The 14,651-nt window shown below is 43.3% G+C and overlaps 1 protein-coding gene across 2 annotated transcripts in view; it reads left to right on the forward strand.

Annotated features, from left to right (window-relative positions):
- Window positions 1-14,651, forward strand: part of TMEM132B (transmembrane protein 132B) — a 219,920-nt gene that overhangs the window by 53,011 nt on the left and 152,258 nt on the right. Inside the window, exons 1-2 of one of the 2 annotated variants that reach the window (XM_042034900.1) lie at window positions 393-397; window positions 10,650-11,529. In XM_042034900.1, coding sequence (XP_041890834.1) covers window positions 10,673-11,529 — 857 coding nt within the window. In that variant the 5' untranslated portion in view covers window positions 393-397; window positions 10,650-10,672. Of the gene's footprint in view, window positions 1-392; window positions 398-10,649; window positions 11,530-14,651 lie in introns of those variants that run through there. The other variant, XM_042034899.1, reaches the window with a different exon arrangement.

The raw sequence follows: 14,651 nt of genomic DNA on the forward strand, positions 1-14,651 counted from the left end.
AAGGAACTAATTTTGGGTTTAGGTGTAATGCTCAAGGCCACTGAATACAGTCAGAAGCTGGGGTTTGTAAAGAGAAGCACAGCCAAAATCTGGGTCCTTCAGGAGCTGAGGGGGAGGGATCAGCCCAAACCAGGGGAAAAATTATTGCTTAGAGGAAAAATGGAAAATGCTGAAGCAGATTTAGGGAAGGATCCCTTTGAAATAACATTTGCTCCTTAAAATGGGACTGCAAGAAATGCATTCAGCACTGTGTTTCTCTGCATTATTTTAAAGCTGAACTCAATCTGAGAGTAATGGCAACCTGCCTCGGTGGTTTGGGAGCAAAACAGGCTTCCTGAAAATTTGGGAAGAGGAGCTGAGAGGGACTTCCTAGCTCCTGGAAGGCACCTGTGCCGTGGTGTTGTGGGGTGCTGTTTATGCCAGTGCCCCTTGCTGCCTGCCCATCCATTTGGGGTGCCATTTGCTGGGGGGGGAGGGCATTTACCCCAGTCCTTTCCTGCTCTGCCAGGGAGGAACTTCGTGAGCAATGGGGACGCACTTTGCTGTCCCACAGTAGCTGCTTAGATCAATATCTGCAGCCAGAGAGTGATTTTAATAAAAGGACTCTCTCTCAGCTTTCCTATCTCCATGACAGATGGACCCCAGCTAACATAAATCCTGCCCTTTCTCCTGTCAGTCTCTTGGCTTTGTGTGACGTGTAGATGTTTTGACACTGAATACAAATATTTCACAGTTGGCTAATGGTTTAGAGCATATATTTAAAAGATTTACTTTTGCAATCACCTGGTGCCTTTAGTGAATGTGTTTGCCTTGTAAAGCTTCTCTGTTATTTGAAGAATATATCCACACACTCCCATACATGTATTCATTTTCTGTTGTTTATGAAATATCACTGAGGGAAAATGAGTTTTGCTTCGGATAATGGTAGGGAGCCCTCTCCTAACCTTCTTTTTAGCAATGAGAACCTCCAGTGGCCATGACAAACCTTATTTATCAGGTGCCAGTGATGCCTTTTCCTGGTCTTAAAATCAAGAGTCATACACGGTTAGAAGGGAAAAAGGGATTTTACCTTGGTATTTATTTTAAGGATCCTTAGGTGCACACGTCCAGGTCATATGCACCGAGATGCAGCCCCCCGAGTCTATCCCTGTGTCCCTCTCTCTGTGTCTCTGTGTCTCCCCCCCCAACATTGGGTATAACATTATAGGTTTCATTAATTAGCAGATCTATCAAAGATTCCCCAAGGAGAGGCTCAAGTGAGCCCCCCCTCCCCAAGGAACCTTCCCCTGGATGGTTCTATCTCGGTTTACAGAATGTGTTCTGGAGACGACCTTGGGCTCTGGGGCACACTGATCCCTGGCTACAAAGCTTCTAAAATGTTTAGTCTCTTAGCTTGACAAACAAGTCCAAGAATGTAGGCAAAAAGCACCAGGAATACAGAAGTTGTAAAAAGGTATAAGAGGGGTATAAAAGAAAAGGCAAAAATCTTCATGGCATCACCAGGAGGGATGCACTGGGGTTATCAGTGCTGGCAGCTGCTTTAGCAGTTGTTTCTCCTCTCCAGGTAACCAGAACAAAACCTCTCCATGGTTAATCAGGTGTTTTTTAAACTTCAGTTTAACTTGCAATAGTAGCTCTGTCCTTCAGTTCTTTCAGCTGATGAATTTGTGACCTTTAGCCACTGTACTAATGCCTCTAATTGTAAGTGGCAGGACAATTTCCCTGTTGCTGTTGTATAAGAGACACAGAGAAACTTGCCAAGAGCAGCCTTTGACTTTTAACCACGGTATTAACAACCCTGGTCGAAACTAAAATGGCAAGTTAGGCCAATGATCAGCCCAGCAGGGCAAGCTGAGCCGTTGCAACAGCCACAGTAAATGAGAAAACTGATGGGGGATGTCCTTTCTTGGGCACCCTCCCTGCTCTGAGGTGGGGGCAGCCAAAGCAGCTTTGTCGGTGTCTGCACTGAGGTGGCCTTGGCTGTGCTGATGTGATGTGGGGAGAAACTCCCTTCCACCACTCAGGGAATTGGTCTGGGCAGGGAAACGTTAGTTCTGCAAACACCTACATTGCCTCTGTCAGAGGAGGCAGGAGCTGGACAAACCCCGTGACTGTCTCCCAGTTCCGCTTGGCTTTTGGAGAGGGAATGTTCACTGTGTCCCCCTGCGCTCTCCATGCTCACAATTTTCCTCTATAGACTCACCCTCAGTCTTTGTTCTGTGTCCTTCATCCATTGAAATGATCCTCTTCTCCTTAATGGAAAGAATATTTTACACCCAGGAGATTTTGGCAAGAACTCCCTTTCCCTGTGAGGCCACGAACACTTGGCTTAGGAACACCATTATCCTGTGGGTTGTACAGTCCGTGGATGGGACCTCACTGTGCCTCTGTCCAATATACAGGCAATACTACAGGGGTATGTGTTACCCAACTTCTAGATTTTCCTATCAGACATGTTTGAATAAATAGTTTGAACAACAAAGATTTTGGCCAGAAATGAGAGTGAGGCGGAGATGAGTAAATAAAACATGGGATGACATAAAGATTTTTATGGGGTCTTGGCATGGGCACATTACTCACAGCTGGTGAAACCATCCCCCTATATTTCAGGAAAAGCTATTTTAGGGATGTTTAAAGAGTTTTAAAATTTTTTTTATTGCGACTGTTTTCTCTATTACTCCAGTCCATAAAACCAGGTGCCTTGGTTATCATGTTTCCCACTGTACGGGGTTCAGAGGGAGCAATAAAAGCCTCTAAAACTTACCTGAAATGCCCTTCCTTACACATGCCACAGGTTCAATGTCCTGTATCTCAGGTCCTTCCAGGCCTTAACATGATGGTAGCCTGTGGAGCAAAGGGGATCTCTCTCCACCCTGATAGAATAAAATTTCCACTTTGTAACTATCGAGGTGCTGGATGTTTGGATTAGGAGCTGTGACAAGTTTAACTATAGCAGGCAGTGTTAATTTTTCAGGAGGAATTTGCTCTCCTTAGGTTTGGACAACATAATTTTGAGTAATTTCATATTTGGGCAGGAATTGTTCTCAAAAAGAAGTAATGGTGCTGGGGTGGCAGATGGGTGTCCTGTCTAGGAAAGCTGAACCCTCCTGAGAGGTGAATTTAAGATGTTAGAGTGGAGTGGTGCATTACACACATACTTACATTTCATTCTAGTATTTTTATTTTTTTTTTAAATTTCAGACTGTTGTCACCTTTAAGGTAAAAGAACTCCATTCCTTGGAAATAAATGTACCAATTGGAGAACAATTCTGCTGTAAAGATAATGCTTCAGCTGCAGCTTTATACCTGATAAAATCTTCTTATCCAGGCAAATCTGAGGTCTGCATGGGCTCTCATGAAATTCCGAGGAGGTGGCACAGGAGCTTTACTGCTTGGGCTGCACGCTGCTCCCTGCTTCGGATAAATACAGGGTCCATTCTGATGAACAGGCTGGGCCTCCTCCTTCCCAGTAATAACGCTGTTAACAATCCTCTTCCCAGAGAACACAAATAATGAGGTACTGGCTTAACAAGGCAGTTCCTCAACCCTTTATTAGCAGAGCCTTGTTTCCTCGAAAAAGGATAAGTCTCTAATCTGCTGGGTATAGCGCTGCTGTAAGGGTTTTTATTTTCAACTAAGTGAAAAGCCAGGGTAAACTTTGCATGTTTGTTTGATGCATTTACTTCACCCTATTTTGTTTGCTTCAATGTCCTTGTTTAATGTTGTGGCACCTTGTTTTGCAGTTGCTTTTGGGATCACCTGTGACGTGTTGCAGGTGAGGGAAAGCAAATTAAGAGTGACTGTACCAGGTCAGGGCACAGACCCATCTGGCCCAGCAGCCCCTTCCCAACAGCACCCAAAAGCAGATGCTTGGTAGGAAAGAGCAAAATCCAGCAATCACAGACAGTGCTTCCCCTAAAAATGCTCTCAGCAGCCTGGGGCGGAGCTCCTGCCTTTGCCTAACACCGATTTAGGGAGCACAGGGAGCGATGTTCCCTCTGGAGTCCGACGCTTTGTGTTGTCCTTGCCAGGCTAATGGCAATTTTGAGCCGTTTTGTTTTTCTCCAGTTTTCCAAACTTTTGCTGATAGAGAACCCTGAATTAATCTTCAGGCCTTTTGGGTATTGGATTACACTCTGCCCCAGTCCTTTCTGTGACAGCAGTGCTGGAACTGGCATGGGATGCTAATCCTTCTGTACCTTTTCACTCAGTCGTAGAGGAAAATGCATGAAAGCAAATTGCTAGTCCAAGCTAAATTTAGATTTATTCAGTTGGAGTTAATTATAATCTTTATTTAGTCCCAAGCGATGCCTTCTTATCATACACTTATTATAGCTGAGAAAATTAATTTTTATTCTACCATAAAGGTGAATGTAATAATCTGGGTTCAGGGAAGGGATTACTTTAATAAGATTTATAGGCAGCCTTTCAGACAGCAGGGTTTTATTACTATCTGTAGGTGGCCTTGCTGCACATATGTCTTTCAGTATGGGTGACTGTGCAAAATGCAGGCAAGCTAAAAACTCTAATAAGCACCAGCTCAGAAACTTCACCATCCAACTTAATCTGCTGGCAGTGGCAAGCAGGCAAAGCACTTGTCTTGCTTTGGAACACAATAATACAATTTATGACTGAATGTGTGGCCTGATCAGGGGTTTCATTCATATGCATGGTTTAATTTTGCACTTAAAAACGTATTTTAGTAGGCAAAAGATTTATGAGGCTAGAGATGTTGCTTTAAAGCTTTTTTGGAAGCAGAGTGCTCAGTAAACAGAGGCATGTGGTTTCTCTATTACTCTAGTCCATAAAACCAGGTGCCTTAGTTATGTTTCGCGCTCTACAGGGTTCAGAGGGAGCAATAAAAGCCTCTAAAACTTTTGGTTGGAGAAGCTTTAGTGAAGAGGGAGCCAACAGCTCAGATGTGGCAGGACTGCTCTGCCCATGGACCCCTGAACCTGCCACACACGTCTGCACTGGCCACCTTCGGCGCCCGAGTTCCTGGGTGGAAATGGGCTCCTCCCAAGGCTGATCTCTCACCCTGCAGGTATCAGTGTCTGGGAGAGGATGAACGAATTCCAGACATACCCTGATTTCCTGAAAGGGGAGGCTGGAGTGTGGCTGGGCTTTGACACCCTTCTGGAATGAGATGGGCTGACTCCTGCGGAGGGTGGCCAGAATGTGCAGCTGCAGAGGAGTCTGGGCAACGGAAGTTTGACTCAGACATTTGGAGATAAGGATGTGAGACATTGTCCCAAGCCAACAAAAGTTAATTAACCTCTCTTCAGTTTTAGATGTTTGGATTAAGTTGAATTTTTTTTTTTTTTTTGAATTGCATCCTTTTTCTTGTCTTTCCAAACCAGCTGCTGGACCAGCAATGTTTTGCAAAGCAAATCTCTGTCTCCACAAATGTGTAATCAAGATTGAATGTAAGGACTGTGAATTGGCTGTGAGTCCTACATCAAGTTCTATCCTTACATCAAATTAGGGTAAGAAGAAGAGAGAATGAGAAGGGCTTTAAGGGATTTTATCATCTTTTCTCACACTATTATTTTTTATATCTTGACAGCTTCTGGTCTGATTTTAATATTAAAAATGTACTGGGAGCTCTTCTTAACTCTTTCTTGCAGTATCGTTTGTATTTTCAAATTATTCTTACTATTATTACAGCTGAAAACACTAATTGTCATTATGGCTCTTTTTCTGTGCCAGTGTGGTTCACTGGATACTGATGTCAAGCACTAAAGGAGTAAGGCTTGTTTGTGAATGGAAGGTGATGGAATTTTTCCTAGTTTAGTTGGGTGATGGAAATTTACCCCTCAGGGGGACCATGGAGGGTTCTTCTCATTTTCTTTATGAATGTAAAACTGAGGAGATGAGTCACAGGATGGGCTCTGAATGTGGGAAGTAAACAGTGACATCTTCCTTTCCTGGGTGTTTCATTCAATTTTGGGTGAGTCAGGGAGAGCACGAGGCGGGTGTTCATCCAGGCTCCCTAAATCCTCGCACAACCCAGACTTAGCCTACTCATAGTGCTCAAATGATGTCTAAACTTGTAGTAGACTTCCACAGTGTAATCGTCCTCCTCCTTTTCCTCCTGCCAGGCTTCGGAGTCAGAGTTTTCCCAGCTCTAGCCAGGCCAAACCACCTTGAACAACCTCTCATGCCTGGGGTCTCTGAACAGCATCCCTTGGCTGTATGAGAGAAAGTGACCTACACAGCTGGTCCAGAATGAATTATTTTCCTATAGTTTATGAGTTCCAGAATAGCTTTCCTTGTGTAGACACCCTTTTCTGGGATACAGTGTGTTTTTATTCAAGGCTAATGCCTGCAATTCCAGAACAAAATCATTATTATGAATAGAGCCATTTTTATAGCGGAATAATGTACATGTGTAGTTTGTATCTTTATGGTGTTTCAGTGAGGGCTGGTGGGAGGGCCTGGTGATTTTTCTCCTGTACAGACAAGCCATTGATTGCCTCTATGAGTCATGGATAACATCATAGCAGTTACTGGCACCACATTACTTGAAATTATTCCTCTTTTACAAAGAGGAGTGTCTGTATGATCTCGCTCTACAGTTCTGATGATGCTGCAGGAAAGATGAATTTTAACATTTTCACAGTTTTTCCACAGGTGCAGGATTGGCTTCTTGTTTGTTTTCAGAGAAAAAGGATATTGAAAGAGTTGCAATTTTAAACAGTTGTTGTCCCTTGCACCTCCAGCTTCAGAATTACTGATGGCTTATGGAAGACTTGGCTCCTGTTAAGTAGTTCACTAAAGCAGAGAGAAGATTTAGATGTGAAATTTGGATTTATGCTCCATCAGGAGCTATTTTCCTTTCTAGTTACAAAATGCTGATTTTAAAAGACCTTCCTCTTATTACAACTTAAAATAGATTCATTGTTTTTAATTCTGATCTGCCACTGCCACCACTATCTTCCAGCAGGATACTTGTTTTATTTCTTATTAAAAAGTATGAAATCTAAGAAATGGAGCTTCAGTGAAATCTTGAGTTCCATGAATGGCAGATTTTTATTGCACAGTCTGACCTGCAGCTGTGGCTTTGCATCTGTTTTAGTCCTGTGCTGCTTTTTGTGGCGGCAGTCCAGGGTCAAGTGAGATTAAAACCAAAACTGGTGGATAATTTTATGGTTAGATAAAAAATTATCAAGAGAAGAGAAAAGAAGTTTCATTTGAGGCCTGAGCTGGGCAGGGTAAGAACCAGGAAGGGACATCTCTGATGCACAGCATTGCGTGCTCAGTTCTGTGCCTGGTGCCTCCTCTCTCTCTGCGCCTCAGAGACATCACAAGGGTGTTTTCTTTCCATCTGTACTCTCAGAGTTTGCAGGATGAGCTGGACTGTGAGGATACTGCCCAGCTCTGGAGGGAAGGATTTTAGGTATAAAATTGCAGTGATGAGGTTTTAAAAGTTGACCTGTTGCTTTAGGGGTCAGCAGTTGGCTGATCCAAGTAAGCATCTTAACAGGGGCAAAGCACCTGCAGAGAACCTGTTACAAGGGAAAAGTTCTTCAGAAATTCAAACTAAATATCTCAATTCACATCCAACAGTGTCTTATTTCCACGCATCTCTCCTAAACACCCCCAGTGCCCCAGCAGTCTGAGCAAACCCAGTGAGGAAGCACTGGGCTCTGGGGATGCTCATTTGGTCTCCATTTATTTTTCCTCAACTCTTGCTCTCTTTTGGTGCCTAATTAGAACTAACTCACGGTCTGGTGTAGTGTTCTGCCCTCTTTGATCTTGCTGGAGTGCTCCTTAAAGGAGCAGGTGATTTTTTCATCGCATTATTGCACACCAGAAAGCTCCAAATGTGTCTGGTTTCTGATTGTTGCTGTAAGGAGATTGATGCTGTGGTGCTGATGTGCTGAATTAAAAAGGTGGGGTGTTGGCCTGCCATCGTATGAAGTATTTCTTTTTAGATGTTCCTACAGCGTCATAAAATGCTACTAAATTCAGATATCATACTTTGTTGCAGGCTGGTTCTAGGACAAAGCCCAGCCCTGTCTAGTGATGTTTATGGCTTCCCATATAAGCCTTCAGACAAAATTTGTATCTCATTTTGTTTGAGTTACAGCAGGATGATATCCTAGTCCTCGTACCAGTTCTGAGCAGAGGCACTGAAAGTTGCCACTGTAACGAAATGGAGGAAAGGGGAAAACATACCTTTGAAACTTCCTGTAAATCACTGCTTGAGAGAGATAAAATATCTGCATAAAGTGTGTGTGGGAGTCCTTTAATGTAAACACAAGTGCCCCTAAGCCTTGTCTTGTTTCTGGTTTGGAACCGTGTCAGTGTTTAAATCTCCTCTGCAACCTGGGGTGCCTTGGGAGAAGGAGATTTTAGCTCTTGCTCCAGAAATCAGAGGGCACTCTTGCTGCTCTGGGTCCTTGCTTATCTGCTTGATTGCTTATCTGTATGGCTGCAAAATTTTTATGATAAATGCAGCTTCTCAAAAGTATTGCTTTCAAATGTAGTTCAGTTTATTTACAGTTAATCCAGAAAGGGGCTTGTCTGCATTTGAATTTTTAGCAAAGAAAAGATACCCTTCCTTCCCTTTCTGCCTCAGCTTTCCAAGAGCAAAGTTCTCTTTTGGGACCTGAGTTGGGCAGCTGCAGAATGGCAGAACATGTCAAAGTGCCCTATAAATAAACCACAGAGCAGAAATGGGGCTGCTAAAACATCCCTTGGTGACTTTCTGCCTGGGGAGGGAGAGCACCTGCTGCTCATCATCCACATCTGGATGAAAGATGGGGAGGGGAAAAGGACCAAGGTCAATTTTCGTGAGCAGAAAATTGGTTGTCCCATGAGTGATGCCACTGCCAGCTGGCCCAGGTCAGGGCTCACAGGGGGAAGGGAGGAGGAGGTTTCTCATCATCGGGGTTTCTGCATTTCACTGTGGGCTGTGCTGGTGTTTTCCAGAGAGGGGCTGATGTTTATGCATGAGAGCAAGGCAGGGGACATCCAGGTGGGGCTGTATTTGCATTTCCTGTAGAGCTGAGAGGAAACCCTGATCTGATCCCCACGTGCAATGGTGAGAGAAGAGATTGTTGGTAGAGTGTTTCCTGCTGAGATTTGTTTTTTGGCTGCTTTTGTATATTTTTGCATGTTTACTTATTCCCACAAAGAATATTCTAATGGCTGAAAAAAACCCTTGTGAAACACATAAGCATACAGCAAAAGTAAAGGCAAAAGTATTGTGGTGAAATGAGAGGCATTTAAACAAGTGTAGATAATATCAAACTCTTGACAAATAAATGGCCAGAATTTCAAGTGCGAACAAGAGTGGGGCAAAGTCAAATGGATGGGATTTGCCCTAGAATCTGTCTTTGATAAATGTAGGCTTTAAAAATACACAACCTGAAAAAAATAGCTTAAATATTAGAGCTTTTATCTCTGCTAAATTATGGCTGCAAGTGTCTGAGTCATCTGGCTTGAACAGGTGTAATTGTTTGTGCGTTGTGTATCTGCTGTGCCCAGCCCTGACAAACAGTGAAATCACCACTCAGCTGGGCAAGAGACAACAAGAGCTTTGACCTTAGGCTCTGTCACTGTGCCTTTGTTATCTCTGTGCATTATGGAACTGCTGCATTTTAATTCATTGGGTTTCTGTTTGTTTCCTCTGAGACAGTCCCAGGAGCTTGGATTCACCAGCTTTCTGTTGGAGCATAGGAATTGATAGTTTGAAAGAGCCACTGTTTCTGGTAGAATCACAGCCCAGATTGAATATATCTCACTATTAATTAGAGATCAGCCCAAACCAAAGATGTCTATTTGATCCCTCCCTCCCTCTGGAATCTTTTCTTTCCTGGGAAAAATTGCTCAGCGCTGGCTGGAGGATTGACCATTGTGTTGTAGAGAAACTTCCGTGGTTTCCAAATGTGTTCTATTCTCCTCAGGAATTAAACTGAAAAATCTTTCTGAGTGCCTGAGAACCTTCTGTGTGTAAAGGATTTCTCCTTCTCTCAAGTTCACTCTTGCCTCTAAATCCATCCCACTGAGAGCCCTATCAAACCCCATATATTTTAGTGTGAAAAGTTGTGGTTTCAAGAACACAAAACTTTTATCAGGTTCTTACTAACTTCTAAGCTGCTGACCTGGCAGAATGGATTGGGAGTGATGCAGATGTTCACCCCCCCATTGCACTGTGTGTTAGTGATTGTTAGATTAAAGAAAATATTTGGTTTTTACTGCTTAAACTGTTCTGTTTTATTGCTACTAATATTCAAGAAGCCAGTCTCTTAGGCATAGTGAAACATGGGTGAGAAGAAGCTGAAAGCTTCATCTGATGATTAAAAAAAAAAAAAAAGACTGCCAGTAAAAAGTTTTGGAACTTAATTTGGGATCTGGCCAATCAATCCCCTCTTTGTGGTATCCAGTACTTGATTAATGGCTTTCAGGTAGATATTGGGTTGGGGAAGGTGGAAGGAGAGCTGTACAGCTGATGCAATGGGATGTTTCCAGCCTGAGCTTTGAACCAAAACTGTAATTCCATGGCACCTGTGTCAGATTGTTCTGTGACTGTGGCCAGCAGTATTGATCTCCTGTAATACATGGCTTTTGTCAGAAACCGAGGGCCATGCTAAGCAAACATTTGAGTTGTCTTTCTGTTTCCTTTTCTCTTTGGCCTGCAGTGGTGGAGAGCCGAGGAGGGATCATGGACAGCATCCAGAGATTCTCAAACCTGCCAACATATCTCCCTGCGAGCCCTCACATCTCCAATGCTGATATTTTCTTCTTCCTCAAAGAAGCCAACCAGGATATCATGAGGAACTCCAGTTTGCAGTCTAGGGTGGATTCATTCTTTATATACAAAGCCAAACAGCCACCTGTCCTAAATGCCACGTATGGACCCTTTTCTGTTGAACAACCTGTTCCCTTGGACCTCATGCTGACTTCTGCATCTTTTGGTTTCACAAATAAATTCACTTTTAATTGGAAATTAAAATCTCACATAATCAACAGCTCAATCTATTCCAACAAACCTAAAATACAAACCTTGTTCTATATTGCGGGGAAGGACTGGGATGACTACGATTCTGAGGAGATGCTGCCTTGTGTGAAGATGTTTGCTTTCCTGGAGTCTAGAGAAGTGGTGGCCAGCTGTAGATTGACAGGTCACCTAGGATTATGTGTTGTGGAGTTGGAATTGTCTCCCAGCTGGTTCAGCTCCCCTCCACCCCTGGTTTCAGAGGAAATAGCCTCCCTGGAAGGGATTACTGTGGAGCTCTTCTATAAGATTTATACAGTGGATGGGGAATGCTCTCCAGAGGATGCAAAATGGGAAAACAATATCCATGCAGGTGAAGATAATGAACACCAAGCTTTGTCAGCCATGGAGAGGATTGGTAGCATCGTTGTTTACCCAAATCAAGACAAATTAAAGCAGTCTTCGCTGAGGGTGGATGAAAATATCATTATTCACTTACCACTCAGCCCGGTCAGAGAGGGTGACATTGTGACCTTCCATGTTTTCCTGGCTGATTACTCACTAGCAGACCAATTTGTATTAAGGTAAGAGAATTTTTAAAGTGTTTTATGCAAAACAAATAGGGGCAAATCAATGCTGGGTGTAATATCTTTGGTTATATTCAGTGTTTTCCTGAGAGAACTTCTGCCTTTCCTCTTCAACAGGGGAAAACTATAAATAGTCTTGAATTATCTGTGTGGATGACACTTTTTGGAACATGGGCACTGATTCTAAAGTGTGAGCTATAAATGCTTGTTTGATTATTTCTTGTTTTAATTCTGTTTGCTTGTAGTCATAATTCTGCCTCTTAAATTCCGCCTCTGTAAGTCAGCCTGGGTAACTGCTGCAATGTGTTTTGCTAAAGAGTTTGCAGGTGGGTTTTCTGTTTCTTTGGTGAAACTTCCCCTGTTTTTATCGACTTTATTGTCATCTTTCCAAAGTGCATTGGATTCATCTTGCACAGGTCAAATGTGGTGAGGAACTCTTTTGTTGCGTTGTACAGAGAGGAGCTGAGAGGTGAGAAAATGAGCTGTGCCTCAGCTTGTGTAGGAATCCTTTGGCAGAGCTGGGATTTGGGGCCAAACTTTGTAAGTTGTCTTCAGTTTTCCTGTAAGATCTGCCCATCTTGCTTCTTCCAGCTTTCCACTGCTCGTTTCGTGGCCCATTTTTGTTCTAGGTTTGGAGACTCTCTGTTGACCTTTACTTGTGAATCTGCCTGTAATAGGAGAATTCAGGCATTTCTAACCACCCTGAGGGTTAGTGCTGCATATTTGTTACGTCCTTAGCTGTCAGACTCTGGGTTCAGAGCTGCATAGGGACCAAATTCAGAGAGAAATGTGAGCCAAACTGGGGGGAATAAAAGGGCCGAAAGGTAATTGGAAAGTGTCATCTGCTGTGAGGACGCGAGACTCATGGGAAAGAAGGAGCTGCAGCCCGTGCAAGGAAACCCCAGAGCAGATTCGTGCCTTACTTCTAACTTTTTCATCTGAGAACAGTGGGAGCAGAACATGACAGAACTGCACTTTGGGGACAGATGTTGAGAAAACAGACAGCAAACCTTATGCAGCACTTTCAAATCATTCAGCGTTTGTGAAATAGCACATGCATATTAATTGCTGCCTGAGTGGGGACAAGTGGCTCAGAGCACAGTGCTGCTGATGGGGGGAAACGGGTGAGAAATATAATGGGGTTTGACCAAGCTTTAAGAGGTTTGGGTCAGGAAGGGTCTTCCTTTAAACACAACTTATTCATGCTTTTCCATGGATTTACTATTTTTAATTTGCTAAATATGGATTTGGCCAGCATCCACCGTCAGTAGATGGACCGGCCTCACGGAGAAGCTGGGTTTCAGCAGGCGTGTATTGATCCTCAGTGTTAGAGCACAGAGATTATAGAATTTGCCTAAGGCTCTGCAAGGATTTAACATCAGCTCTTAATTCTCAGCTTTTTGTTCTCTTCCCCACACAGATAAAATTCCCAAGGTATTAGAGACAACCTAAGACGAGGAATTTCTAAAATGGCATTTACTTCGTAACAAGTGGTGCAAGGGTAGAGTTTTGATATTTCTGCTGGCCAGGAAATAATCAAAAACTTCTTGAAGAGACACTTTTGAAATTCTGTCTCTCAAAAGCAAAATAGGTCCTGGAATCACTGAGCAAGTGGCTAACCTGGGTTCTCAGGGAAGCAGAAAACGAAGGAGTAGGCAGCTTCCAGGCTGGGGAGCCCCAGGATGAGCCACAAGAGCCTGGCTACTGCTGAGACCTCACCTCGTCCCACAGCCCCTGGGACTTGCATGGCTCCAGCTGACGGGTGTTCTCCCAACATGTGGAACATCCATCTTGGTGCTCCTGAGCTGCTGGGAAGGCAGTCAGGTTTCCATGGGGATTTCCTTCTCCGAAAGGTGTACGGAATCTGTTATCTCCAGGAAATGTTTCTGTTACAATAAGTCAGCATGCTTTATGTGCCCAGAAATATTTCCTTGCAAAGTTCACTATTGGCTCTTTGTAGTCTAGCCTGTCTGGGCTTTTATTTGGCTTTGCTTGCATTGTGCCTTTCATCAGAGACACTGAAAGTATTTTTATTTAATGTTCACTTGAATGCTGAAAGTGAGAGACAAAATGCAATTCTGCTGGAGGTTCACCTGTCCTTCAGAAAGGAAAGAGCACCAGCAACTGTTGCTATGATTATTTTGAATGACATATGTTGGGTCCACAGAGAGATTTTCCAGCTGAAGTTTACATGGAAGGCAGGGAATGATGCTGGGGGAAATACAAGCACTAGAGTGCCTACATCTAATTTATGCAGTTTCCCTCACCAGCTTTCCCTGTTTTTCTGCTCAATGCTAATGTCTGTGAAAACCCAGAAGGTTCTTACATACATAGAATTTCTGTGTGTTACAGCCACAGAAAAATACATTGAAGTGAATGTTTGCCTTGGGAAATATATTTTTGCCTAATATAACTGATAGTTTTTAATCATATCTGTTGTAAGTGTAGCAGGGTCTGGCTCATATGAAAGGATAGATCAAAACCAAGTCATTCTCAGCACAGCATTTGATGCCAGCCTTGTGATCTGACAGGATGCAAAGGAACAGATACACTCAATTTTATGCACCTCTTTACTATTTCATGCTGTGTTGCATAGTGTATTTTATTTTATGCTGGATTTTTTCCTAGCAGAACTGACTTCAATTCTCATATGGGAGTTGATTCTTTTTTGTTTTGGTGAAATCTGTGATTCTTAAGCAAGCTTGGAAACTGAAAAGCAGTTGGAAGCAGTTCCTTGATTCAGCAATGTGCTGTGTTGAAAGATACCCACTTGTTAGATGCCCGTCCTCCCAGTAATGTCACTGACAGGGTGACACTGCAGCTTGTTTGTGAAGCTCCAGCTATCACTTCCAGTCCCTTCCATCAGTCCAAACTGGTTTTGCTTGGCTTGAGCTAAGTCTTGGTTGTTTGTTTTCATTCAATAACTCGAGTTTCAGGTGGAGCTGGAGCTCTAGTGGTGCTGTGGTCTGGGGAATTTCTTTTCATACTGGAATCCAGCCAGCATGGCTTGGTGTCAGTGAAGGACCCAGGTATGTCAAGGGGCAGAATTTGGGGACTAAAGTGTGTATTGAGTGCCTTTGCTGAGCCTGCCACTCGTATTGCTGCTGGCTTTGTTGACA

The sequence above is a fragment of the Corvus kubaryi genome, unplaced genomic scaffold (genome assembly GCF_017639235.1).
Source record: "Corvus kubaryi isolate FWS band 111438036 unplaced genomic scaffold, C.kubaryi_AGA036_p1.0 37382, whole genome shotgun sequence".
Classification (NCBI taxonomy): Eukaryota; Metazoa; Chordata; class Aves; order Passeriformes; family Corvidae; genus Corvus; species Corvus kubaryi.